The 25463-nt window shown below is 37.9% G+C and overlaps 3 protein-coding genes across 5 annotated transcripts; 2 read left to right on the forward strand and 1 right to left on the reverse strand.

Annotated features, from left to right (window-relative positions):
• The first annotated feature begins 1834 nt into the window (after window positions 1-1834).
• On the forward strand, window positions 1835-15557 carry LOC145222780 (uncharacterized). 3 transcript variants are annotated; one of them, XM_080088985.1, is made up of 9 exons: window positions 1835-1907; window positions 9791-9876; window positions 10792-11100; window positions 11731-11837; window positions 11910-11962; window positions 12161-12319; window positions 13171-13528; window positions 14266-14478; window positions 15015-15080. In XM_080088985.1, exons 2-8 carry the CDS (start codon window positions 9802-9804, stop codon window positions 14462-14464), a joined length of 1260 nt encoding a protein of 419 aa, XP_079945111.1. In that variant the 5' UTR covers window positions 1835-1907; window positions 9791-9801; the 3' UTR covers window positions 14465-14478; window positions 15015-15080. The 3 variants fall into 3 exon arrangements, with proteins under 3 accessions (XP_079945111.1, XP_079945112.1, XP_079945110.1); XM_080088984.1 differs by lacking the exon at window positions 1835-1907 and adding an exon at window positions 6037-6216; XM_080088986.1 differs by lacking the exons at window positions 1835-1907; window positions 14266-14478 and adding an exon at window positions 6034-6216 and having other exon boundaries at window positions 15015-15557.
• Window positions 15558-15861: 304 nt separating this feature from the next.
• On the reverse strand, window positions 15862-18564 carry LOC145222784 (uncharacterized). The gene is made up of 3 exons (XM_080088990.1): window positions 18498-18564; window positions 17699-17905; window positions 15862-17009 (listed from the first exon to the last, which is right to left on the reverse strand). The coding sequence occupies exons 2-3, from the start codon at window positions 17864-17866 to the stop codon at window positions 16140-16142; spliced, it is 1038 nt and encodes a 345-aa protein (XP_079945116.1). The 5' UTR covers window positions 17867-17905; window positions 18498-18564; the 3' UTR covers window positions 15862-16139.
• Window positions 18565-21574: 3010 nt separating this feature from the next.
• Window positions 21575-24211, forward strand: LOC145222782 (uncharacterized protein KIAA0513-like). Its single transcript, XM_080088988.1, has one exon. It carries the CDS (start codon window positions 21674-21676, stop codon window positions 22913-22915), a length of 1242 nt encoding a protein of 413 aa, XP_079945114.1. The 5' UTR covers window positions 21575-21673; the 3' UTR covers window positions 22916-24211.
• The last annotated feature ends 1252 nt before the right edge of the window (window positions 24212-25463 follow it).

The raw sequence follows: 25463 nt of genomic DNA on the forward strand, positions 1-25463 counted from the left end.
GTTCACTTAAATATTGTGTTAAATTCAACTAAAATATGTTGAATGACAGTGTTATTAGATAGTAAATGTTTTATTTTCTTGTTTTAAAAATTATCATTTATGGGAAGATCAGCAGAATATGTCATTTACCGTCAGAACTAATTACCAAAAACGTTAAAGGGCGCATATTCAGTTTAAAGTAGAGATGTACCGAATATTAGGTTTGCCGAAATACTTCGGCCAAAACGGCAATTTTTGCAAAGATTCGGTTTCGGCCGAATAATTTGTTGCGATTCGGCCGAACCTTTCACAAACACAAATTCAAAGCGTAACACGTGCCTTTTTTGCTTCATAAGGTACCACACAAACTTTTAAACTACGCCATAACCAAAATTGCGTCAACTGTCATGATTTTTAAAGCGTTATCGTTTTTCCCACTGCAGACAAAAAGTCAGTAATTTATTGTTAGGTTGGCAACCATGACTGATATAACAAACCCCGCAAAACAAAACGATAATAACCACAACTATCCTGTTGCGTATAGCACCATTGTTTGTCGGGTAGAAAAACTGATGTTTTCATGTCTAAAGCGTAGCGAATGACTTCGCGTGACGTCATAAATGATTCGGTTGATTCGGCCGAATTTATTTGGCAAAATTAAGCCGATTCGGTTCATATCTATCTAGTTTAAAGATATGACAAATCCCATGTCTAAAGCTCTCTATCACAATGACTTTCAAACGCCTTCTCTTTGTATTGGCATTTATTTAAAATGGTATATCAAAGTTTTGTAAAGTATTAACGCAGTTTAGAGTTGTAAACGGGCCTAAAATTAGACGCCGAACCCGAAATTACAGCCCGAACCCAAATCGTTTTTAAGAAGCCCGTTTAGTCCCGAAAGTTTCAATGACAGGCCTATGCATTGAAGCCTCAGGAAAGACCAAGACAATAATAAACAATCGGTTTTAAACAAGGCGTTTTAGGGCTGTTTGACATCAGGTCAGGTCCAGCAACTGGCTTCGTAGGTAGTTAAATTTATTTAAAAAATAGCGACAAAGAGAGTGCAAAGTCAGGCCCGAGTGAAGTCCGTTTTTTTAAAAGGAAACCTAAGCCCGAACCCGGCCCGAACCCGAACCCTAACCCTAACCGACTTAAAACTCTAAAACAGTCAATTAAACAATTTAGAATTCCACCTCCCCGTGCGAATTGACTTCCCTTTCATGCGAATCTAAATTGCCAATTTACATACATAATTGTCAATCACAAGCGATGTTGACGTTGATAACCTTCGAGGAACTATTATAATGCACGTTGTCAAGCAGGTACATAACATTACAGTCAAAACCACCAACTCTAGCTGAGAAAACCTGCTGCTAAGCAGAATCGATGTGCGCAATTTTTCATCGAAAATATTTACGAAAGTTGTAGGCATTAGGTTTTTTCTTCAAATAGAAGTCAAACAACTGTCTTTAATAAGGAGCTGCAGATCGTCACAAAGATATGCAATAATCATTGCGTACCGGTCGATTCTGTTTGGCTCACAGCTACGAGTTTTTCGATCGTTGAAGAAGTGAAACACTAAAACTCATAAATTTGCTGATTGTGCAAAATTGAAGTGCCATGACTATTGAAGAAAAACGCATTGAAGTAAAACCCATTTGTTCGCAACTTGTAATCACTCTCGTATATTACGCTAAATTGGTTTAATAAGGCACGTAACGCAAGGAAGGTCGTGTGAGCAACGTGATTGAGACGGTCGTGAGGAGCCTGTATTGATTGCCCCAGCAACTATCGCTTAGCGTCAGGAAAGCATTGGTGTGAGAAAAATCTCTGTTGTTATTTAGCTTCCTAAGTGTAACTGAATGTTGGAACGATCTCAAACTGCTGATGCTAAGAATCATCAGCTGCTAAGAAATACTTAATTACAGGTAAGATTTTAACAATACTATGAATGTTGATGAGTTATTTGGTATTTGCATGCATAAAAAGCTACGTTGGGTTGTGCGTGATTTTATCATGGAATAATTACCACAAAATTATATTTGCAAGAAACACAGTAAAATACATTGAATAAACTTTATCGTCATTGTGGCAAATTCATTTTAAGTGTTGCACGAAGAGACACGTTTTATTCTTTTTTCCCCTTTGTTTGTCGTGCACTGTACTAGTCGCATTCAGTGTTATTTAACCTGATGAAGACGACCTGTATAGGACGTCGAAACGTCGGAATAAAAATACATTTGCCAGAAGAGCTCTATAAACTTGAAGAGACACAGGTTTGCAAAAAATCACCAAGCGTAAGCCAGTAAATTTAAAAATTAGACAATGTTGCGGGTGCAACGATTCTACATACCATATACATATAAGTTTTGCAGAAAATCGAGTACTTGCCCAAACAGTTACCTCAGTTCCGGTTTGTATGCGTAAGGCATGCCTCACGTGCCTGATCTTTACCTATATCCAAGGGTGAAGCAAACGCTCTGATAAATAGGGGTTCTTCGGAATTATGATTCACTCATTCATAATTTGTTCACACGTTTATACATTGCAGTATATCACGCAATAAAATGTATTTATTAAAAAGGAATATTTTAGGGCAATCTAAATAGACCTGCACACCTTAGTTTAACTGTTTTTAGGAAAAAGAACTACGGTCAGTTATAAAATATTTACGTACGTTTCTTTCGTTAAACCTCAAACTGCAGCCCCGAGTGATTGGAAACACAAAGCCGCATGAGCACAATGGAAATCGAGGAAGCTGACGTAATTTCTACGTATTTTTAACTCGATACCTTTTTAAGTTAGTTGAACCGGTAAAAACGCTTTGGACTAATCCAATGGAATGCTTTGTGCAACCAATTAAAATCATAAGTTTAGCCTGTGAAAGAATAACTAGTTGACAATGGATTGAAATGGTCACTACATACGCCAAATTGTTGGACAATGTCCAACGTTGCTTTAAACATTTCTTTGGAGGCAAAAAGGGCCACAACCGCACATTTGGACCGTGTGGGTCGAAGTATGATGAATTCAAGTGAAAACAGAATTGTTTCATAAACAATAGTGATGCATTGCTTTCAACTACTGTTTTAAGCAATGCATTATGTAGATTAACTTAATGATGATTTGACACATACTGTTTGTGACAACTAACAGTTGAACTAACCTCATTCAGCAAACGAAAGATAACGGAACTACTGAATGCATATACAACTGCAGCATTAGTCTTCTTAATGTAGATCAGACAATCTGTATTTGATTGGAGCAAAGCATACGTATATATTCGCAGTTGTATTTTTTTGGCATAAATGTTGACCTTAAAGGGTAATAAGAAGCAGCAGAACATATGCCAAACACTGTCAAAATAGATATGATGTAAGAAACTAACCGGAAGCCAAACCTCTGACATATTGTGTCAAGATATCAGAGTGACAGTTATGCAGGGCTTAGTGATGGATAGTTTGTGGCAAGTCATACACTGTGCATTGAAGGCTAGTCTAAAGTTCAGTTGATCAGTAACGCATTCAAAACCAGGTTCCTTCATAACATCATACATTTAATGCAGCAATAAGATACTGTAGTCGTGTAAATCAAGCTATATATAATTCTTGTAAAGTTATAATGATTGATGTCAAATAGAATGGCTTGCCTAAACTGGGAGTTGTTTTAATCGCGTGTGCTCTTTCACCAGCCTACTTGTGATGACAAAGTAGGTGATTTTGCGATTCCTTACATGAGAAAAGCAATGGCACCCGCACTTGTGTGTATCAACGTTTAAAACAACCATGAATGATTTAGACAGGTTGGCATGTATTCATTCGTGTCGACATATTTCGATTTAACTGCGTGCATGCTTCGTTTCAATTCATCATTTTCTGCAAATCAAATTGCTTTGTGCAGAGCACGCTATGGTTAATTAAATTATCACTAGGCCCACTGTTTAATGTTTTGACAAATTTAAAAGTAATCAACCAATTCTTACAGCAGGATAATTAATTTAATATATCATGCAAGCAGGGCATACAAAATTAGGACAAGGCTTTTATAACAACCTTAATATGTTTTTACGGGTACTGTTTAGATCTAAACAAAAAATTGTTATTGTGAGCACCAACTAACCCGTTAACTGGAAAGACAGCTTCGCAAACTATAGAGTTTAAATATTTGTATGAGCGTGGGCTTGGTTGTTTAACCAGCGTTGACCCTCATTGATGGGGTGAATCACAAATCTATTTTGGTCCGCAGAAACACCCCAATTTGTCAAGAGCAAATTATAATGGTCTCTCACGAGAGGTGTGTCTCCAAAAAGTCAAATGGAGAAAACCTAATATCTCAAATGTCCTTCAAACTGGGTGTGTATCATTCTAAAACATGGTCCCTAATGTTTAATCTTATTGGTAATTACACGCAAGAAAATCAATAAGGTGACGCTTGAGTCGCCGAAACGTCGAAACTTTCGCCAGTGAGAGCAAACGAAATCACACGCTGCCTTGGTTTGCGTCAGATCAGAGTCAATCATGCGTGACGACGGTGCGTCGGCTACAGGGTTGGCGTCAATTGCGCAGATGGTTTTGTAATGCAGGTGCGCCGCGCTGTTTAGAACGTAAACGAAGGCTTGTTTTGCTGGATGTACGCATGTTAAACACAGGTGGTATTGCTTTTTCAAATGCTGGATAGTGTAAGAAATTGTATTTGTAGAGGCCAGTAGCGTTTGGAGTTTGTAAATCAGACAAAAAAATACTGGTAGATTTGAAAAGAATTCTAGTTTACAATTATTTCAAACATATGCAAATTAAACATGCAGTGAATGCCAAATCGCTTGCGGAGCTCATTCGATGCTGCTCGAACCGACAGAGCTGGAAAGAAATATGTGACAACGTCTAACCGCTAGGCGGATGACACGCTTATATATATATGCACATTTCGCAAAATATTTGCCATAAAAAAGGGTTACCTAACAAGAATTTGCGTTTTATAGTCTGACTGTGTGTTTAGGATAATCCGAGCTTAAAGGTGACGACGTTGTCAATTTGTTCAGCTTACCTTGTTCTTAATGCGCATAATTTTAAACAAACCAGACAAATTTGTCGCCACGTACACGATTACTACAGCAACTACGGCAAGGGGCTGCATGTTTATCGTTTTAACGACCACACTCTATTCGCCAGAGTTATGACCGTAACATGTTGATTTCAAACGGAAGTTTGTTTTTGTTTTGTTTTTCCATCTTGTGTGCGCTTAATATTATTCTCAGTTATAACTGCATAGTAGATTTGGTTGAACAACAGATTAAATTGCGATTTGAGGCTTATAAGAACAGCCAAAGGTGAACGTGCTCTATTTTTGTACTGCGTCGCATTCTCCCCCGAAGGCACGACTAACTTTACGATGATTGTGTTGTACAGGTAGATAGTAATCTACACTTGGTGGGCTGTATATCTGATTAAGCTATAGGGTTAATACTTTCGAGTGCCGGAACTTTATATTGTTACTTTCATTTTTTATAACCAACGTAAAGCTTGTCGATTTGATTTTTAACCTCAGTCGCGTAAGCCGCACGTTAGATTTGAAAAGCTTATTCTCGATTTTTTGGTTTTTGTCAACTTGTTTCCAGTAACGCAATTATTTAGTTGCAAGACTTTAATTTACAAGTTGGGCAAGGCATCTTACTCAGGTCAATTTGGTAAACAAGAATGTATAGACAAAATAATAAAATTGTTAGAAAGGCAGAAAAAACAGTCAGTGAAAATATACATGAAAAATGTATTTCAGTTTTTTATCCGAATTAAATAATGCTTGGCTCAAATTTCTACCATTTCCGTTTGGGATGTAGTTTGTTTACGCCCTGGCGACGCCTCGTCACGCTTTTGGAGTGGAAAAGTGTTTCTAACAGCTTTAGATTTGGCTTCAAGATGGTATAGCGATGGCTAGGAGAGGGTGCGGAAAATAATTGCAATGAAAAACTACTGTTCACATTATAAACATGTGAAGTGAAAACGTAAAATTAATGTTGTTGAACAAAACGTAGGGATATTAAACAAAGTGATCATTGTAAAATTGATAATAACACTGTTTTTACGTCCCGGTTTAGTGTGACGTTTGCAGCTTTCCCGACAATTCGGAGTGTAGTTTATAAGCATGTATTTTAAAAACTTCTGTTACTGCAATTGAGTAATATATGAGCAGATAGCACCATTGCGGCTATGTCTTCACTGCGATCCTCTTTAAGGGACGATGGTAAGAGTTTTGAATTTTTAACTATAAGTTTTGCAAATATGTGCGATACAAAATCTTTTTACGCACTACACACGTAGTTGAAAGCAGTTTCATCAAAAAACGAACGATATATATAAGGTCAATTTTGCCGAACCAGAGATTCTGGACCCAAACTGAGACCGTGTTAAGTGTTGTGGCTGGAATCTCTTTACACTGAAAAGCGCAAGAGTCTAGTCCAGGGGTCACCAAACTTTTTTCACTGCGGGCCGGATAAGTTTACATAATTGTTCGCGCGGGCCGCATAGTTTACATGCCCTAGCGCCGTCTTTCCAAACTTAGCCCACAAGGTGATTTTTGTAGGGGCGCCAAGATTTGGTCTTTCTACAATCGCATTTAAAATCTAGTGATCCGACTGTTAAACTGTATAGTTAGTTTCATCTTACGAGCAATGCTTGTGTATTACGTCACAGGTAACAAAAAAGACAAGTGTTTGCGCACAATTAACACTTGTAGTCTTGTCTATGACGTAACAAACTGACTTTGGATTAATCCTGGGAGTTGCAATCCTATGAAACTAGGCAATATCAATTCTAAATATTGTGACAGGACAACTTTAGTAAGGAGTAGATCAATTTGTAAACGATACAAAGTTATTAATACGACTTTACAAACCAAAAAATTTCGTTGCGGACCGGATGAAATGACCTCCGTAGGGCCGTAGTTTGGTGACCCCTGGTCTAGTCGATGTATAGTTTCCATGCATCTGCATCTGTTTACCGTTTCACCTTTATACACTTGTCAAATCGTTCTGTTTCTATCTATGACGTCACAACAGGCATAGATAGTTTTAAATACGTCTCAGCCGCCAGTACATCTATTTTCTTGCACAATTTTTGATACCTTTCGACCGTACAGATACCTTTCTGCGGTCGCATGTGGTCGTACGGCCGCAGGTTGTGCATCCCTGGTTCAGGTCCAACCTAGCGAATTGATACATTTACCTTTTAAAGTAAAGAGTGATTACATGCAATACGGTAAAAAGGGCTTTTCTGATTTTTCAGGTCAGTTGGTATTGAAATACCAACATGATTGTCGTGTTTAAGAACGCTTTTGATTTGTTAACTCATTTACACCTCAAAAAGTACAAAAAAAAACAAATATGTGATGGAACATCCATAGCATTTTAGCATATAAATCACTGGGTATTATTTTACTCGATGACAAGTCTTTTTGACAGATTAGTTGTGCATAAACCGAAGATAAAACGAACATAACAGTAGATACAAGTTTACGACGGGGACATGTAAACATAAGATAGTTAGGTCTGGACGGTTTCTGCAATTTTACTGAATTTTTAATTGCAATGATTTCTTTTGACAACAGTCTGCATGTAAAATGTGGTACATGCTTTTTCAACTTGGGCAACTTAAACTTTTTAAATTTGAAAACAAACTAAAATGGCGGAGGTGAAGAATCCATTGACCTCATTTGACCACAAACCTGTTTGACATTGAATCTCTGCTGGAATTGTTTCCACAGTGAAGACATTAGCGCAGATGGCTGGAATCAAAATCGACTTTTTTCGATCTCGATCTCGGCTGTAATTAACTTTGTCCTTGAATGATACAGTGTTGTAACACACAGAGCGAAAGTATTTCAACGCAATTCGTTTTTCCGTTGGCCAAAATCGATCTGTTGAGGCAAGTCAAGTTAAAACATACATCTAGACACACTTAACTCAATTAGAGTGAAGAAATTTGTAATTACAGCGAAACTACGTTGCATGAACAGCTAAACGTTTAATTTATCCGGGTTTTCAAACAAGCTTTGTGCGTCGATTAAGATATTTTTGTCTTTAAAGATTGCACAGTTGCTAACTAAATGAACTTTAAGATTTGGGGGAGCCTTTATTTTAAAATATATTCAGTTTACGGTTTTTCATATTTCCTTCAGCATCTGATTTTACAAGAATGAAAAATACATGTAGCCTATCGATTAGTTTTACCTGTAATTTTTCTTCTTTGAAACAATATTTAATTACGGAAGTACGAATTGATTTTTTCCCAATATTTTTGCGACTGCGCTTCTGATGGACCTAGGGCCGCAAGCTAAGCAGCTCTTAAAAATATATTGATGCTCAATACCTAGCTGTTTGTAAATCGCTGTTTTTTTACAATTTCTAGTTATCTTAAAATATAGCCTAGTATTTGGTGCATCAGTTTAATTTGATCAAAAAGGCGAAATTGGAAACGTTATGCGCAATTTTAAAGGTTGATGAGAAAGAGGCATGAAAAACTATAAAGCGGTCAGGATGTTCTGTTTTGCAGCTGTCCATAGACATGCATTATAATTGCTAAAGCAGGTGCGAGGATCTTTAAGGGGGAGATGCAATCAACCGATGTCGTTCGGTAAAGATTGGTTACGTAATCAGAAGCAGCTTTTTATGACCATCGTGTTACGTAAGATGGACCAAGATAATATTTCGCCAATTTCAGTTGCAAAATTTTGATAAAAAGCAAGTCCGCATAACCTGGTGGCTAAAACCAACAGAACCACATCTACATCCTTGTGCATTACGTACATCCCAGGAGACCTAAGCATGGCTAATTTACAGTTAGGTTAGTAAAAGCAACAGCTAAAAGTTTGTTGCTAACCGTAGAAACAACAGAAGTAAAGTGTTATACTATCTTATTTAAGCGCGATTTCTTTACCTGTAATAGTAGAGCTACTTACACAAGAACTAGAAAAGTTTGCAAAATATCGATAGATGGCGTAAAGAGCAAACTAGTTAAATTAACAGTGAGACTGGATTAGATTGGGAACTAAATTTAGCATAATGAATTTTTAAGGTTTTTTTTATTATTATTATGAAACCTCACCCCAACCCTAATAGCTAATCGTCAGCATTTTTACACAAATTGCATTTGAATTATTCGCGAATGCTCTTCACGCCACTTAACGGTATTAAGCAAACTTGTCTGGTGTGAATTCTTGTGTTCATAGATTTTCCGCTTGTCTTAGCCTGAATGTTTACACTTGACTTGTTCATAAACATATAAACTAACCGAAAAACCCAACACTTTGAGTATGCGGATTCATGCGTTAAATGTAATTTGTCCATAACAGCTTAACGACAAAACAGTTTTTAACTCCCATACTATTTGCAAAAGGCCACACTAAAAAAATCCAACAAGTCAACTCAATTGACACTATACCAGCAGAATGTCTATTCAGATTACACTCCGGAAGACTGTAATGCAGTTAATATCTGAGAAATTAGAACCGATTTGCTTGTTTGCAGTTCATTGCTATCTGTTCATATAAAAAAGGATACAAATGTTCTTGTTTCACCCTCTTTAAGCGACCCCAAGTAAAGTAGCCTAATTACAAAGCAAAATATTCGTTTTGTATCGAATACATTGCTATCGATCCACAATAAACTAACAATTGCCCTAATTGGTATCCCACATTACTTTCCTTCAACACGATGCCCGTTGTACTGATGTGTATTTTTTAATTTTTAAGAGTATAATGATGTGTAACATTGCACAAGCTGGACAAACCTATGCTAAAAAGTACATTTTTCCCTTTTCAGGCACGTCCAATATGATGAGAATGGGAGATCCTTCGAGGGACCAAAATAAGAACACTGTGACAGTTGGAATTCTCGGTCAAATGAAGGTGAATATATCATGGATATTATTGCTGTCGCAAAATTTGTTACAAAACTGAAATGCATGTCCAAGCTTGCAGTTGAGCCAATTTGTATATTGGTGGTCTCTACCAATATGATTCGGTTGGAGACATTTTTGTTTGTTGCAATTGTCTGATACTGAGTTGTGAGTCATTTCGGGTTGGGTTGGGTTCGAGTCCAATCTGTTTCGGTCCAGTCCGGGTGTGGTTGGGCTAAATTTGAAGTAAACAGGCTTGATTCGGGCCTCACTTCACACCACAGTTGCAAGTCGGGCCGGGTTCGGGTTCGGACCGGGTTCGGGCCGGGTTCGGGCCGGGTTCGGGCCGGGTTCGGGCCGGGTTCGGGCCGGGTTCGGGCCGGGTTCGGGCCGGGTTCGGGCCGGGTTCGGGCTTAGGTATTTGTGAGAAAACGGGCTTAAAACGGGCCTGACTTAACGTTCCGTGTCCGCTGTTTTTTTTAAATCACTCAGCTAAGTAAATTCTGTAACTTTGACCTAATGCTCACCCTCCTCTAAAACGTATTGTTTACCCCATTGTCTACTATTGTTCATTGTGTTTGTTTTCTTTCTCTTTTTTCTTTCTCATCCTTTGTTGCAAGGCTTTCGTGGATAGGCCTGTCAATCAAAAGTTCGGGCCTGAACGGGCTTTGCAAAAACGTTTCGGGTTGGGGCCGGGCTTCGGGCTTATACTTTCGCGTTCGGGCCGGGTTCGGGGTCAAATTTCGGGCCCACTGGCAACTCTGCTTCACACTTGGCCTTATTTGTGTCGTACCATCAATTTAATTTAGGAGATTTTTTCAAAAAATGAATTTGGTCCAGGCCTGCTTACAATTCTGGATAAAAAATAAAAAAATATAAATATTTCGTTACACAATTGACTTCTAAATGTAAAAAAATCTTGCAGAAAAACACCGACGCCAAACAGCGACGAACAGAGAACCACACCCCATACACATCTAGAAGAAAGCAAAACAGCTTCAAATCATTTCGCCCCAACAGCAATGACAAATCATGGCTGATTTGCGCAATTGGAAGCTTCTTTATAATTGGTATGCTGGCGGGTGGGGCAGTGGTTGGAATAAAATATTCAGCAATCGGAGGCTGGTCGGTGTTTGCTTTCGGTATTGTTTTGCTGATTGCCATCATTGTTTACTTGTGCGTCACCAAGCGGAAACAAACAGCGCGGTCTGCTACTGCCGAAGCCACAAAACCGGTGAATATTGACGTTTGACATATTTTATGTCTTAATTTTGGAAACAGTTAGAATGCAATTCACTCCGGTAATTGCTAATGTGTAAATGTATATAAAAAAAAATAGCGGCAGTCGAACAGTCTATATATATATATATATATATAGGTCACGACTCACGACCGATAAAACATTTGCAATATCTGAAATAAAACTAAAGCCGAATCTAAAAGTCTGCGCAAACAATCCTTTGTGGTATCTATTAGTGATGCACTGACCGAAACTTTTCGGCCAAATATGCCGTTTTGCAGATGTTTCGGTTTCGATCCGAACTATTCAAAAAAGTCGACCGAAACTGTTCTTTTTGAGTTATGATCAAACTATTTAATACCGCCATACCGCCAAAGCAAGTCAAGTCTTCTGCAAAATTTTAGGTTGTTTAGCTTAGTAGTTGTACAAGCTGTTTTGTCGTAAATGAGTTCTACTGCATCAATACAAGGTCCAGTAGAAAACATCCATGAGTTCGGCTTGATTTGGGCGAATATTAAGTTTCGGTGTGAACCTTTTTCGGCGGGTTCGGTGTATCGCTAGCATTTAACTAATCCTCAGAACTTATACTCACTGATCAGTGAACTGCGTTTTACCATTTTCCAGCCAACATTTTACCACACTGATATCAATGATTTTCCATTTGATCCTGTCCTACAAAGAGGAATCACCAGCCTAATCTACCACGGTCAACACGATTGCCACACCTGCAGGTGGGTGCTGCTTGGAATTCTGCAATTTTGCAATAAACTAAAATTTTCATCAGCCAAAATTTTGTTTCGCAGTTTAATGCGTGAAAATGAAAACGTTCGCCGCTTGTGTCCATCTGTACACGAAGGTAAGATATTGTTTAAATACGATTACCACTACAGAAACCAAGCATGTGGTTAAATAAGCAACATGCTAGAAGCAAACTTTTACACGCACAGATTTTTTATGTTGGAAATATTCTACTATTGCTGCCTTTATAAAAGTGAGCTGATGCGCGTAACGAAACTTAATCATCCACTAGCGGATATTTATAAGTAATTTTTAGGAGAAGAGGAGGCATTTATGAATGTCGACAGAAGGAACGTTAGTCTAAACTCTCTAGCGACCACATACGACCAACCTACGGAAGAAAATAGTTCAACAAGCCACCACGTTGTTGTTCATGACGAACAAGGACATATTCGATGGTACAGCGAAATAAAAGGTAATAAGTTAATAACTGTGCAATTGTGGTGAGTATAAGGGTGACATTGGCAAAAATAAACTTTCAAACTGCCCCTTAGTTTTAATACCTTTTAGTTTATTTTACTCTATCGGTCATAAGACTCATAACATTAACAGATATTTTTGACATGATAGATGAAAAATATACGTAATATTTGTGCCATAATAAAACGTCTCTAAAAAACTGGTGAGACGTATAGCCGCAATATTTGTTTCACATTCCATTTTGTTTTAATGCTTTACTAGCCGCAACAGTACGACAAAATCGACATTATCTTACGCCAGGGGTCACCAAACTTTTTTCACTGCGGGCCGGATAAGTTTAAAAATGATTGGCGCGGGCCGCATATAGTTTACATGTCCCAGTCGTCTTTCCAAACTTAGCCCGCGAGGCGATTTTTCTAGGTGCGCATATGGTCTTTCTACAATCCAATTTAAAATCTGGTGATGCGACTGTCAAATTGTATAGGTCCTCTCATCTTACGAGCAATGTTTTTATATTACGTCACAAGTAACAAACGAAGGCAATTGTTTGCGCACAATTGACACTTGTAGTCTTGTCTGTGACGTAGGCTATGGTTCAATCCTGGGCGTTGTAATCCCATGAAACTAGGTAGTATTATTCTACATATCGCGACAGGAAAAATTTCGTGAGAAGTAGAGTATTTTTGAATGTTACAAAGTTATCAATACGATTTGGTAAACCAAAAATGTGGACGCGGGCCGGATGGAATGACCTCGCGGTCCGGATCCGGCCCGCGGGCCGTAGTTTGGTGACCCCTGTCTTACGCGAATGTGCCAATTGATTAATAAACAAATGTTATGTTGCAGACACAAAACACCCGCCCGATCAGCAAGAAACATCGTTTATAGCGCCCCACAGTGGTCAAATTAACATTGCTGACATAGAGCATGACGTAGCGCGTGACGTCACACATACGAACAACAAAATAAAGAGCAACAACGATTCACGTCACACTTACGAAATTGACAATGCAGCGTTCACTGACCCCAGTGTCTCAGCACCAGACGATGACGTGTCGCGTCACGTGAGCGCAGCCGTATTGTCACGTGACTCTATTTTGACCACAAAGAAGCGAAGGAAGTCCCGCAATAAAAGTTGGAAAGCAAAAGGACAAGACCGGGATGATACAACTTCAACCGAGGAGGCATCTCTTTCGAGTGAAAGGTATTGTTTGCTGCAACATGTATTCATTACTGTAAACGCTTTGTTTATATTATAGTTCTAGATAAGTTGCCAAATATTTTGGGTAGGCAAATAGCCTACATGCAAGTTAAAGATCATTCTTGGGTTTTACTACTTGCTTTATTACCCCCCTCCCCATCCCATTTTGCCGAAACTAAAATTCGTTTGTTTAACGCAGCGGTTCTTAAACTGGGGTCCGCGGTCCCTTTGGGGTCCTTTTACACGATTTCAGAGAGACCGGGAGGAGCTTGTAGTATTTCTACAATCTTATGTAATATCAGATCTTGCGAGTGTATAAGTAAAAATTAGTCACACAAATGAGTTTTCTGTGACAAGAAGTGATCCATTGCTTCATTTCAAGTAACAAACTGAGGCAATTGTTCGCGCACTATATATATATTTATATTGTTTTAGTCTTCTTTGTGACGTATAAATTATAAATTTCCCTTGAAACGTTTCCACACGCAGTGACCTTATGAAACTAGCCTAAATTACAATTCATTCTGCATGTTGTTGTGGGAATATTTGTTATGGAATTCGAAAGGAACAAAATAACTTTCAGTTGGTAACTCAACAGTTTTATATTGCCAATATATTTTCAGTTTTATAAATATATTTAGCTTGGACCGCGAGTGCTCGAAAAAAATGCGAAGGGACCGTTATGACAAAAAATTAAAGTTAGTTAGAGAACCGCTGGTTTAACGTATATTCTCTTGTAGCCAAGAAGAGCTCAGTGAGACTGTCGATAAATCGCCGAAAGAAACCAAACATGTAACGTTAAAGGAGGCGCGAAGAACTTTATCACATGACTCCTTCCTGACAACAAAAAAACGGAAAATGCAGCGTATCGAAGAGTGGACGAAACGAAAGTCACGTCAATCCGAATTACGCTCACATGATGTTAAAGAAGAAACGTGATTTGTTTTCTGCAGGTAGCCTATAAATACATGGGCTACACGCAGGATGTTGGCTTGGTGTTTTATAGTATTGGATACACATAGTTAAGTAATATTTCAAGAAAAAAAATGCTTCCTGGTGTAACCTTTTTTGAAAAAAACTTTAAACGGCTCAGCCAAAAAGAAGAAGGACAATAACAGTAAAGACCAGCAGATGCTTACATGTAAGCGGGCTTAAGACCAAGCGAGTAGGCTACAATCCCGAATTTAAGCGCAAACTTATGAAAAGAAACGGCAAATTAGAAGGCCGCTGCGGGAGAGTCGGAACTCAAGCATGAAACTGACCGATTTTCAAAATCCTTGCACATATTTTTTACCCGAATACGACGCGTAAAGTCTAGTTTGACTGACAGCTCTGGTTCCGGGCGAATCTGCAGAATTTTTAACGACGATTAAACAAATCATTTTATTGCGTTTTTATTGTTTTCAATTTCCACTCTCATTTTAGGCCTGCTTTACAAGTGTGTTTCTGCAGAGTAAAATGGAAAAAAATTACTGTTTTATCTTTCTAGATTTCTGAAGAACTTGGACGTGAGTCTAAGCTTCTGGAAAAGAAAGACGAGCGAAATAAACTAACCAGTTTTGGAATCAAGAAGAGAGATTGACAACTGCATGTGAAACTATTAGTACCTGTATATTTGATGTAACTACAGCCTACGAAAAGAAATCTGAACAACACATCAAACCGCCTCCACTCTAGGGTCAAGATGGGAGTTTTTGAAATGTTACTTATCTATATCTTGCCTCAGCGAATGTTGTGATAAAATATACAAATTATTAGAATTGTAGATCTACCTTTCACGAGATTTTGTACATAAATCGAAACGTACATCTGATATTGGCCTTATTATCACCCAGCATCTATTACAACCTGATCATTTGCCAAGCCAAGCTATTTTTATGAAATTTGCACCCAGTAAAACTTATATATGTAGCGTGCTAACGAGATCCGTGTTAAATGCGGAATTAGTATCACAATTTTCATGGGTATGTTATTAGGAAAGTTAATATCCCGCAAACAAGCCACTAAGCGAAATAAACTAAATTTAATTTTGTGTGAGGAGCATTTTATGTGTAGGCTACAGGTAACACAGAAAAAAAACTGCTTTAACAATTTCAAACATAGCTCTAGCTGTAAGTGTAATTTTAGAACAGACTACAGGAACCAGCCTGTATAACAGGGTGGTGACCAACAGATCTGTCTTCACTTTTCAAATATACAAGACAGAAAAATGATAATGATTTTTAAATTGGAGAAATTAATATTTCTGCAAAATAAAAAATTGCACGGACGCTGATCGTCTGTCGCTCTATTTAGTATATCGCGTATACTCAACTCAAGCTAATAGACGTACAATGTTTTCAGTAATCTTTCTCAGTATTTATTTCATCACAGCAACAACACGGTGTCTAATCATACAGTAAGAAACGAGATTTTTTTACAACTCCGCCGGTGCAAACGATCAATGTTTTTCAGTAGACGACTGAGTTCCAACGAAAACCAATTGAGATTCTGGTTTTAGGAAACAAATTTATACTTGATTTTGAATGGCAGTGGCGCAACATTGCTGTGCCCCAGATATAGGACGATCAGGTTGAGTCGTATTTACATATGGGTCAGAGGATAATCACTTCAGTTAATAAACACTCCCACGACTTTGGTAGGTACTAGGCATAGGCGGTGGCATCATTTTCTTTGGCGGTCCGCGGTATTGATCCATTTTGCTGCGGATCTCCTCCAAGGAAACGTCTTCGTCATCGGGATGCATTAGGTTACTGTTGGACGACAGAGATTTGGAGCCAGACACAGACGACTTATTGGAGTCGCCTGCACCACTGTTGCTGTCAGACTTTTGTTGAATGTTGGATGCAGCGGGAAATAGAGGTTTAGGCATTGGCGGAGGCTGGTTATTTTGCTCGGGTTGATTATCACCGTCTTGTTGATTTTGGTTGTTTCCTGAACTTCCAGGCGCGTTTTCGCCGGAGTTGTATGGCATGCCCTGCTGCCCTTGCATCATACCAGGGTTCTGCATGTTACCTTGCATCATTCCTGGACCACCAGGGCCCATTGGTCCACCAGGACCCATTTGAGGAGGGAATGGTCCCATTGGACCACCCATCATACCCATTGGCCCCATCATTCTTTGGTTGGGCATTGGCCACCTATTTGGACCATGCATGCCCATTGGCCCCATAGGTCCGCCCATAGGACCCATCATACCTCCCATTGGGCCCATCATGCCTGGCATGCCCATAGGAGGCATCATGCCTGGGAAAGGCATTTGGCCTGGCATTCCAAATTGTGTTGTATCATCATCACTATCATCGCTGTCGTCACTGTCATCTGTCCGTTGTCTTTTGCCTTTTGGCCCACCCTGATCTCTTACTTTTTTAGCATGCTCTTCTTGGTCTTTTTGTGGAATACCCTCCATGCCATAGATTTCTATTTCAACATTGGTCCGTCCTTGCACAGAGTTTGGGACAGCAGTAATGGTTTCTTTGTGAACCTAAAGAAAAAAGGTAACGTAATTTGTGCTGATATGATAACTACGGTGTTGCTTTGGCTTGTCTACCTACCTGACATTAGAAATAGCCAATGCAACAGAAAAAGAATAATATTACGTAGTAATATATATATAAAACAGCCAAACCTTAGCAATTATAGTGGTGCGGAAGTATATGTCTCAAAAGCATTAATAAAGAAACAAGGTACAAATGGCAACATCATGACACTCTTTTAAGTACACTACTAAGGAGGTAAAATCACAAAGCGTAAAACTATAACTTTCACTTACAGATTTTCCTTCTTCAGGTATCCACCAGAAAGGGGTTGTGAGAAAGATAAAACTATTTCTATTAATCAATTACAATGATATACAAATGTGGTATTTGGCTCAAGGACACTTACCATTATATGACATTTAACTTACTTTAAAAGTTCCTGTATGTCTTTACCTCAACAAAGGAAACAGCATACTTTTTAGGTCACAACACACCACTCAAATTAAGGGATTTGCATTAAATCACAGACAAATGTATACACACATAAAAAACAGTCGTTCTTAGACTACGAAGCTTACTGGTTCGTTGATAAGAGAGCAATCTTCAGCAAATGGACACATGCCTTCTTGTTGATGACATGTTTCACTGGTCAGTGGTTAGTTACTGTAATACAAACACTTTCATTCAAACTTACCTGCATGCAATGAATTGCCAGTCCTGGACCAGTAAACAGTTTCTTGTGACAAACATGACATTTGAAATGCTTGGCCTTCTGGTGCTGAATAAGAATTTTTTCATCATCAAACACCCGATTGCAGTACCAGCACCATGGCTTAATAGGCCTCTTTTTCTTTCGCCCCATTGCAAGTATTATTTACAACAGATTTAAGATACAACAAATCTGCAACATAACAAACATGCCATGCTATTTCACTATTTTCTTTTTCTCATACAATCCATATACATGTCAGTTTAATAATTTCAAAAACAAATTCATTTAATAAATGTATTGTTAAAGTGCCATGGTTACCTTCTAAATACTGAAAGGGTGATAATGTTGACAGCTTTATTTCTAGCTTGGAATGATTTACATGATTTATTACAAAAATTTTAAATCTCATTTCTGGTCCTAAATGGCAAACCATATAGCCAAAATTCAACTTAAACCTAGTCGGCTTACCCTGCATCAAATCAAACCTAAACATATAACTTTAGGGTATTTGTAACATTGGTTGTTAATCTTATTTTTTTTAATTTTGAGATCATCAATTTCTGAAGTTTATCGACAGCTTGGTTTTCCTCAAAAACAACGCCAGGAGATGAACCATTTTACCAGTTTATGTGGGTAAAAAAAGGAAAACCAAAAAAATGGTGACAATTGTAACACCTTATTTTCTCCCTTATTTATGAGATATATTCGTTCATTAACATAGCCAACCGACAAAGCGAAAAGCAGAACTTATCGAAAACTGCACTTTAAAGTTATTACTTACCAGGAAGAACCGAACACTGCCAAGTCTATAAAGATTTAACTTACTATTTCTAAATGACGCAAAGAAAACAAAACAAGGTCCACTTTTATCTCAAATCACGAAGGAGCGCGTAAGAGTAATAATACTAATAAAATAAATAAAGAAGAAACGAAAGGGCGATCAAGATCATCGATCACCAGTGTGCGTTTTTGGAACCACGAACAATTGACACTGATTCAAACCCAATTTCCAGTCAAAATTTTTGGGCTGGGGGTTTGTTGTGGTTCCGAAGTCCTTTATTCGGTGGCCTATAAGTGCAATTTAACATTTTTTGTAGACGTAAATTTTTCAAAGCAAACACTTACAATTCAACAGTTTTGGGGCTAACATATTTTTTTTCAATGCAAACATTTATTTTTCAGTTGGGGAGTTAGTTACAGAGTGTGTCAAAATGTACAAAGTCAACCGACAAAACATGGTAATCGTGAATGGTCGAAACTAATCAGGTTTCTCTGACATAAAATTTCGTTAAAACCAGCGATCCACCATCACATTTGGCAAATCTTCGGTAACACAGGGCTGGATTGCCCATTAAAAGTCGTGGCTATTTGTTAGAAGGAAAATACCACATTTTTTGCAACAGAATTTTCAATTATCGTGCTATTAAAACAGACAGCCAAATCAGATTTCTCCTCTTAACACTGTGTCGTCATTTTTAAATGGAACTTTTGCTACAATACAAAAAGTATTTAGCTTTCGGGCTTACTAGCCTACGCTTGCCACACCCCGTAGTCAGGGGGCATCACTATGTGACACCAGCTTAACAGAACTTCCAAAAGGTTTAAAGACACTTGGAGTTAGCACGAGCTTAGGGCATCAACAAATGGGAGCAGCAGAGGCGACAGTATCTTTTCAGAGTCGATTTTTTGTTGATGTTTTGGTTTCAACTCGTCAAATAGCTGTACAGACGCGAGTATTTGATTCCGACACAGAAAATATCGATCCGATCTGTGAATCATACGCAGACATATTGGTACCATTGCTGGGCATGGCTAATGGCTTTACCACGTCTGCACACCTACTAGTACTATCCACTCTATAGCACAACAAGTTTTTGTATATTTTTTTGCAAAACTGCTGATACAAACACAACACAAAAAAATCGGCTCGACTGTAAATTGTTAAAATCCGGCATTTTGAACAAAGGGTAAAACGTACAACACATTCCAAAAACTACAGCAAAAAGTGCAATAAGAAAAGTTAATATATACCTCTTGGGCAACGAGCTGGTAGGCATATAGGCTACAGCTTACAGTTTCTGTCGATCTGAAACCCATTCGCTGACGGGTTAACAAATTTACACCAAATGATCATTATACGCCGATGCATTTTAAAACGAAGTTCTCATCCCAAAGTACACGGAGTGTAGCTGCAGCACGTTAAATCCTGATTTACAGTTGTGCCCTCCTTGATATTGAAACTTTGTGTAGGCTAGCTTAAACAACTTGTTGGTCAGACGTTTCAGTTGTTTTAACTTTCGTTGTAACATTTTAATTTACCAAGCGAAACAAACTGGTCATGGCTATTTAAACGTGAGATAAGTTTACAAGCTAGTCGGCGTTTTGCAAAACATGACGTTTCTGTGATGCTGTTTTATTTTGTTTGTCTGTTTTATATTTTAGACACGGCTAGCTGACGTACTGCTCTGCAATAAGCGTATGCTAATATATAATATGATGGCATATGCTCATCGATACGCCGGAATTGCATTTCATATGCGACAACTCAATTAACCAACATCCTGCTAAAAGCGACACATACTGTGATAAATATAGAAGACTAATGTGCTGCCAAAATATTTGATGGTAAGGCTACATATGATGTCTCATCTGTAGGTTTAAATTAGCTCAAACTTATTGGTTGTGTGCCGCTGCAATACAATTGACGAGACTTGTTCTAACTACTATAGACAGTTACGGAAGCGGCAAACTCAACTCAAGTTGCACGCACCGAGAAACCAAAACTTCAAGACAACTTTAGGGAAAAAATGCGCGGCCGCGGGCAGCGCGGTCACCGAGCTAGGATACGCCATCTAGGTATTCGCAAAGATCTCTCTTTACTTTATGAGCAGCAGCTTGACAGGGTTGCTAAACAAACAGTTCGAAGTTCGAACCGGCTAAATTGCCACAATCGCGAATGGAATAATGTTTAGGCTAGTGTCGATTTGGTCTTTAGATATTGGGCGGAAGAAATCCTGTAAATAAATGGCTCAACAAGGCGTTTTAGGTTATGTTTGTTGTGGGAAATGTGTTGTATAGTTAAGGAAGTCGTAAGTAAATCTTTCTTAGATTCTGTGGTTGTTTTCCTCGCAGAGTTACGTGTTTCACCTGTTTAATCAGGCGTTGTAAAGTTGACCGGTGACACCGATCCTGTTTCTGATGACGCAAACAATAGACACATTTGTACGAAATGATTTCATAACTCACAATAGTTGTTGCCGATGATGTCGCACAGGTAATATTTGTGTGTGAGCAGTGCAACGAGTGGTTTTGATTAACTGAAAAGGCGTTACAGCTTGCGTCTTATCTCAGTATTGTTTACTTGGATCCGCACTTCGCAGGCTGTTTTATAATACCTTCACCTAGGTTTGTAGCAGTAAGTTTAAACAATTTGCAAGACTGTCGGTGTATGTGCCGAACATAATTGGCACGGATACACAAGAGGTAGTTCATACGTGACGCATGGAGGTAATTTGACTGTTATTATAGTACGTGGCTTGTCCGAAATGATCCGTTCCGTAGTTCAGTCATATGGTCAGATTTGAAATGTAAACAGGTTTATAAAAACACACATAGCCAATCAGTAGGGTCATGATATGACACGACCTTAAACGCAAACACGTCAAGTAATTTTCTAGGCTTGTTTTGTTTGTAGAGGGGTTTTCTTTTACTCAGACAAGATATCTGCATTAATGTAACGTTTGTAAGTGTTTGAATGGAGTGCTTTTTAAATCTTCAATCAATGGAGAGCAGAACAGGTTATTGAACTTTTACTATTATGGTAATAGTGATTATGTGTGTTTTTGTTAATGTATTAAGGGTATGCAGCATAACAAGTAAACTCTTTGAATGAATTATTTAGATGCTTGGAAAGGTCTATCTAAGTTTAACACACTTCAAACAATGTTAACCAAATAAATGGATTTGGATGGAGGTCAAATAGAGGTTATTCAAAAACTGTCTCTAAATGTTAAAGATGACCTAAAATCAGAGTTTTCAACTATGTACTGTAATGATGAGCTTTCACCTACTACAAGCCTCTCAACGGATACATCTATTACATCTCAGTTTGACAGTGATATATCCTGCTATGACAGTACTGAAACAGAACCAGCATCAGAAACAGAGAGCTTCCTGCAACATTATGTTAAATTGTTGTTTGACCCTATGTCAGACATTTCTGTGTGTGATAAGCAAAGATTTGGTGAGTTGTCTCTAAGCAAGGAGGGGCGGGAGTTGTTTGCAAAGTACATCAACAACCAACGCTGTGTCTCTAAACAAGTGGATGAAACAATCTTTTATAAGCTGGCCCATAACTTTGCTTTAGTCTTGTTTGAATCTGCTGAAGCAGATGATTTTGGACCCAGTAAAACTTTAATGAATATGGCCTTCACATTTTACCACATTCCTGAGTCTGTCACCTTACAGTTTCAAGTTGAAGATGAGGTGGTAGAACTCAAAAGCCCTGACAGTGAATTTGTCGAAAATTATTCCCATGAATTGACAGACGAAGATGAATCTAAAATGAACTGTAACATTGCTAAAGAAAAAAAGAAATTTTCTCTTGGCTCTTATCGGAAAAAGAAATCCTCCTCATCTGAAGACAAAACTACTGTAATAAAAATGGCTAGTGCTTGGTTCAGCAAAGAGTTTGTTCCGCTCTTTCAACCAAACAAGCGCAAATCTAATATTTCAGAAACCAAGCTCAACAAATCAGAGCCTGACTTGCTTTCATCAAACCTTAAAAATGATGAGGAAAGTGGTAAATTACCTAAAAATCATTTTTTTATGCCCAACGATCAAGTCAACCGGAAAGTGTTTTTGTATGAAGTGTTAAGAAGACAATCAATTTGGAAATCAATTCGTTTTTGGAATGCTGCTTTCTTTGATTCTTTAAATCAGGAAAGAAAGAGACATTTTGGCCATACTGGCTGGAATTCACTTACGGAAGAGGAAAGGCAAGCGGTCAACTTGGCTATTCAAAATGCAACCTTCGGCCAGCTGGGCACTTTTATCAACAACATGAAATACTTGGGTTTGGGCCAAAAGACATGCATGGAGTTTTTGCGTAAGCAGAGTATTATTGGAAACCTAGAAAAAGATCTCTATCAAATTTTAAAAACACAAGTTGAAACCCCGCTTAAATTGGATTGTGCTTAGCTTTGCAATGGTGCTCTGTATTCTCTATATATATGTTCGTTTCCAAGTTCCTTATCACAAATATGTTCATTTGTTTTGTGCTGTAATGGCACTACAGCCATGTTGCTTCCATTTACATTAACATGGTACCGATAACATGCAAAGTTACAACATGTTTTCATGGTACTATAGATATACAATAGCTGATTAGGTTATGTAGTATACTGTAGAATATAGAACCTCAATCTTAGATACAACTAGCTTAAAATTTGCAGTATTTTATGCAACCAAACCAAGTAGTGTACAAATGTTGAGCAAAGGTAGTATATACCACCTGTAATTGCAGTAACCATAAACATGACATGTAACATAACTTGTGCAATATTTATAATCCAGACCAATCCATAAGATGGTAGTTCAAGTTTATTAGATTATCTGTTGTCACAAATTAATTTATAATGTGCGCATTAAGGCCTTTTGAACGGATATATGTATATATAATACTTTTCTGTATTAGCACCAATGTAGCAATCACCAAAATGCAACAGTTTTTTTTATGTAATGTGTACATTTATGTCAACAGAGTTTAAAAGTTTGCTACAGTTAATGTGTCTGTCACTATTTAACTAACCTCAAAGCAAGATACAATTTATATTACTTCCAATAAACTTGTGTCTATGAGACCTGTACCTGTACATACAGCAAAATTTGCACTGTTTTTTTTTAAACTTTGTACTGCCCATGCAAAAGTTATAAAGCTTATTGCTGTGAATGTACATTAGATTTTTCGTGGGATCGGTCATACTTTTTACATGTATATTCACTAAGATGAGCCATCACAACACAATTTGTGTCCATTTTTTTTAAACTTAACGAATACAAATGTGCTTCCTTTCCTATTTCTTCAGTGCCTGTTTGCTTAATATGTTTAACTTTTTTTGGCCTGGGATTCAGTATTTTGTATGAAACCCTTACAGACTATTTACCACACAAACGAACAACGAAAATTTATATCTAAGTGCAGTAACTTAGTTCCTTAAATGCCATGCATCCTTTAGTACTGTAACAAATGTTGATATTGCTGTTTAAAATCTGGTCGAATTTTCTTAATGTGTATACAAATGTCGGTAATTTTGAAGATTAATTTATTTTCGTATTACCTTACGTTTGGCTGTTTTCCGTTATTATGTCGACGTTGTTCTTGTTTCAGGAAACAGGTGTTTTTTGGTTTGTCGTGCAGTGCAACTAAATGTAAATAGCTGCTGTGTTTTGTAATTTTTCAAAAGAAAATGTAAGAATAAAAAACAAGCAAATACATTTAGTCTCCCTACTTTCGTTCACCGAGGAAAACCATTCTCTCGCTCTGACCCACGTCAATGCGCCACCAAAACGTGTTGTTATGTTGCCTATTTTTAGTTATTGTTGACCACAAACTGCTCTTAATGTATCGATCATTTGTAGTTCATCGAAGAAGTTAAGTCTCTTTATGCTGGGCAAAAAGATGACGTAATTTGGGCAAACTTAACACTGAACTTTGTTTCGTAGACCGGCTTGGCCAGTTTTTATTCAAAAATCACGCTTTTCCTATAGATAAATGTCTCTGTTACGTGATTGACAAAATATAGTTCGAATAAATTTACGTGTGTATGATTTACCTTTAACATGTTATAGACCAGGGGTGGCCAACCTTCTACAACCATTCGCCAACTTTTTAACATACTGTGTTGGATGCGACATAAGTGTCTCGTACCCCACCTTCTATGCTGACTACTTCTTGTATATAGAGAGAAAGAGAAAGAAACAACTTTCGCATGAGAAGAATAGTAATAGGAAATAAGAACTATCAAGTAAAAAATAACTCTGATAAACTATATATACATATAATTAATAGGGCTGGCTTACTTTATTTATTTATTAGTTTATTAATTTGATTTTCATGATTATCAAAAGAAGGAAATGCGCCCTTTCTACTCATGCAATGCGCCACGTTTGGCGCATGCACCATAGGTTGGCCACCACTGTTATAGACCGACCGGAAATTGATTCAGGCAGGACGTTATCAGCTGACGTCACGGACAAAAAGCTTTCTTTGTATGGTACCACAAAATATTTTTAACGCTAATACGAAAGAACGCCACATCCATTTGAGTTTGTGATGCATCATGTAACAACCCATATTGCAATGACATTGTCGTAAAAAAGCAGAAGTCCGACATGTAACTGCTGGACATCTGTGACATCACGTAAACAGATTCAAAACTTTTGTGAAGTTTTAATTTGCTTTTGTACAACTTTATGATCATCTAATCAGCAGACATGCAGGGCTCTTGAGAACAGCTCCTGTTTTAAGATCAAATCACAACTCTCATGATAAAAATGAACAACGAAAGCTTTAATGGTACCAAGCCGAAAAAATTATAACCGCACAAACCAGTATATAGAACATTGTTACCTGTAATGAGTAAATTAGTAATCAACCGAGGCTGTCGATTGTATAGCGAATAAAAAATGCTACGGTTCGGGTAAGTATTGGTTAAACATCTTGTTTTGCAAACCTAGCAAAATTGTT

This window comes from Phallusia mammillata, chromosome 4 (genome assembly GCF_965637545.1).
Source record: "Phallusia mammillata chromosome 4, kaPhaMamm4.hap1.1, whole genome shotgun sequence".
NCBI lineage: Eukaryota > Metazoa > Chordata > Ascidiacea > Phlebobranchia > Ascidiidae > Phallusia > Phallusia mammillata.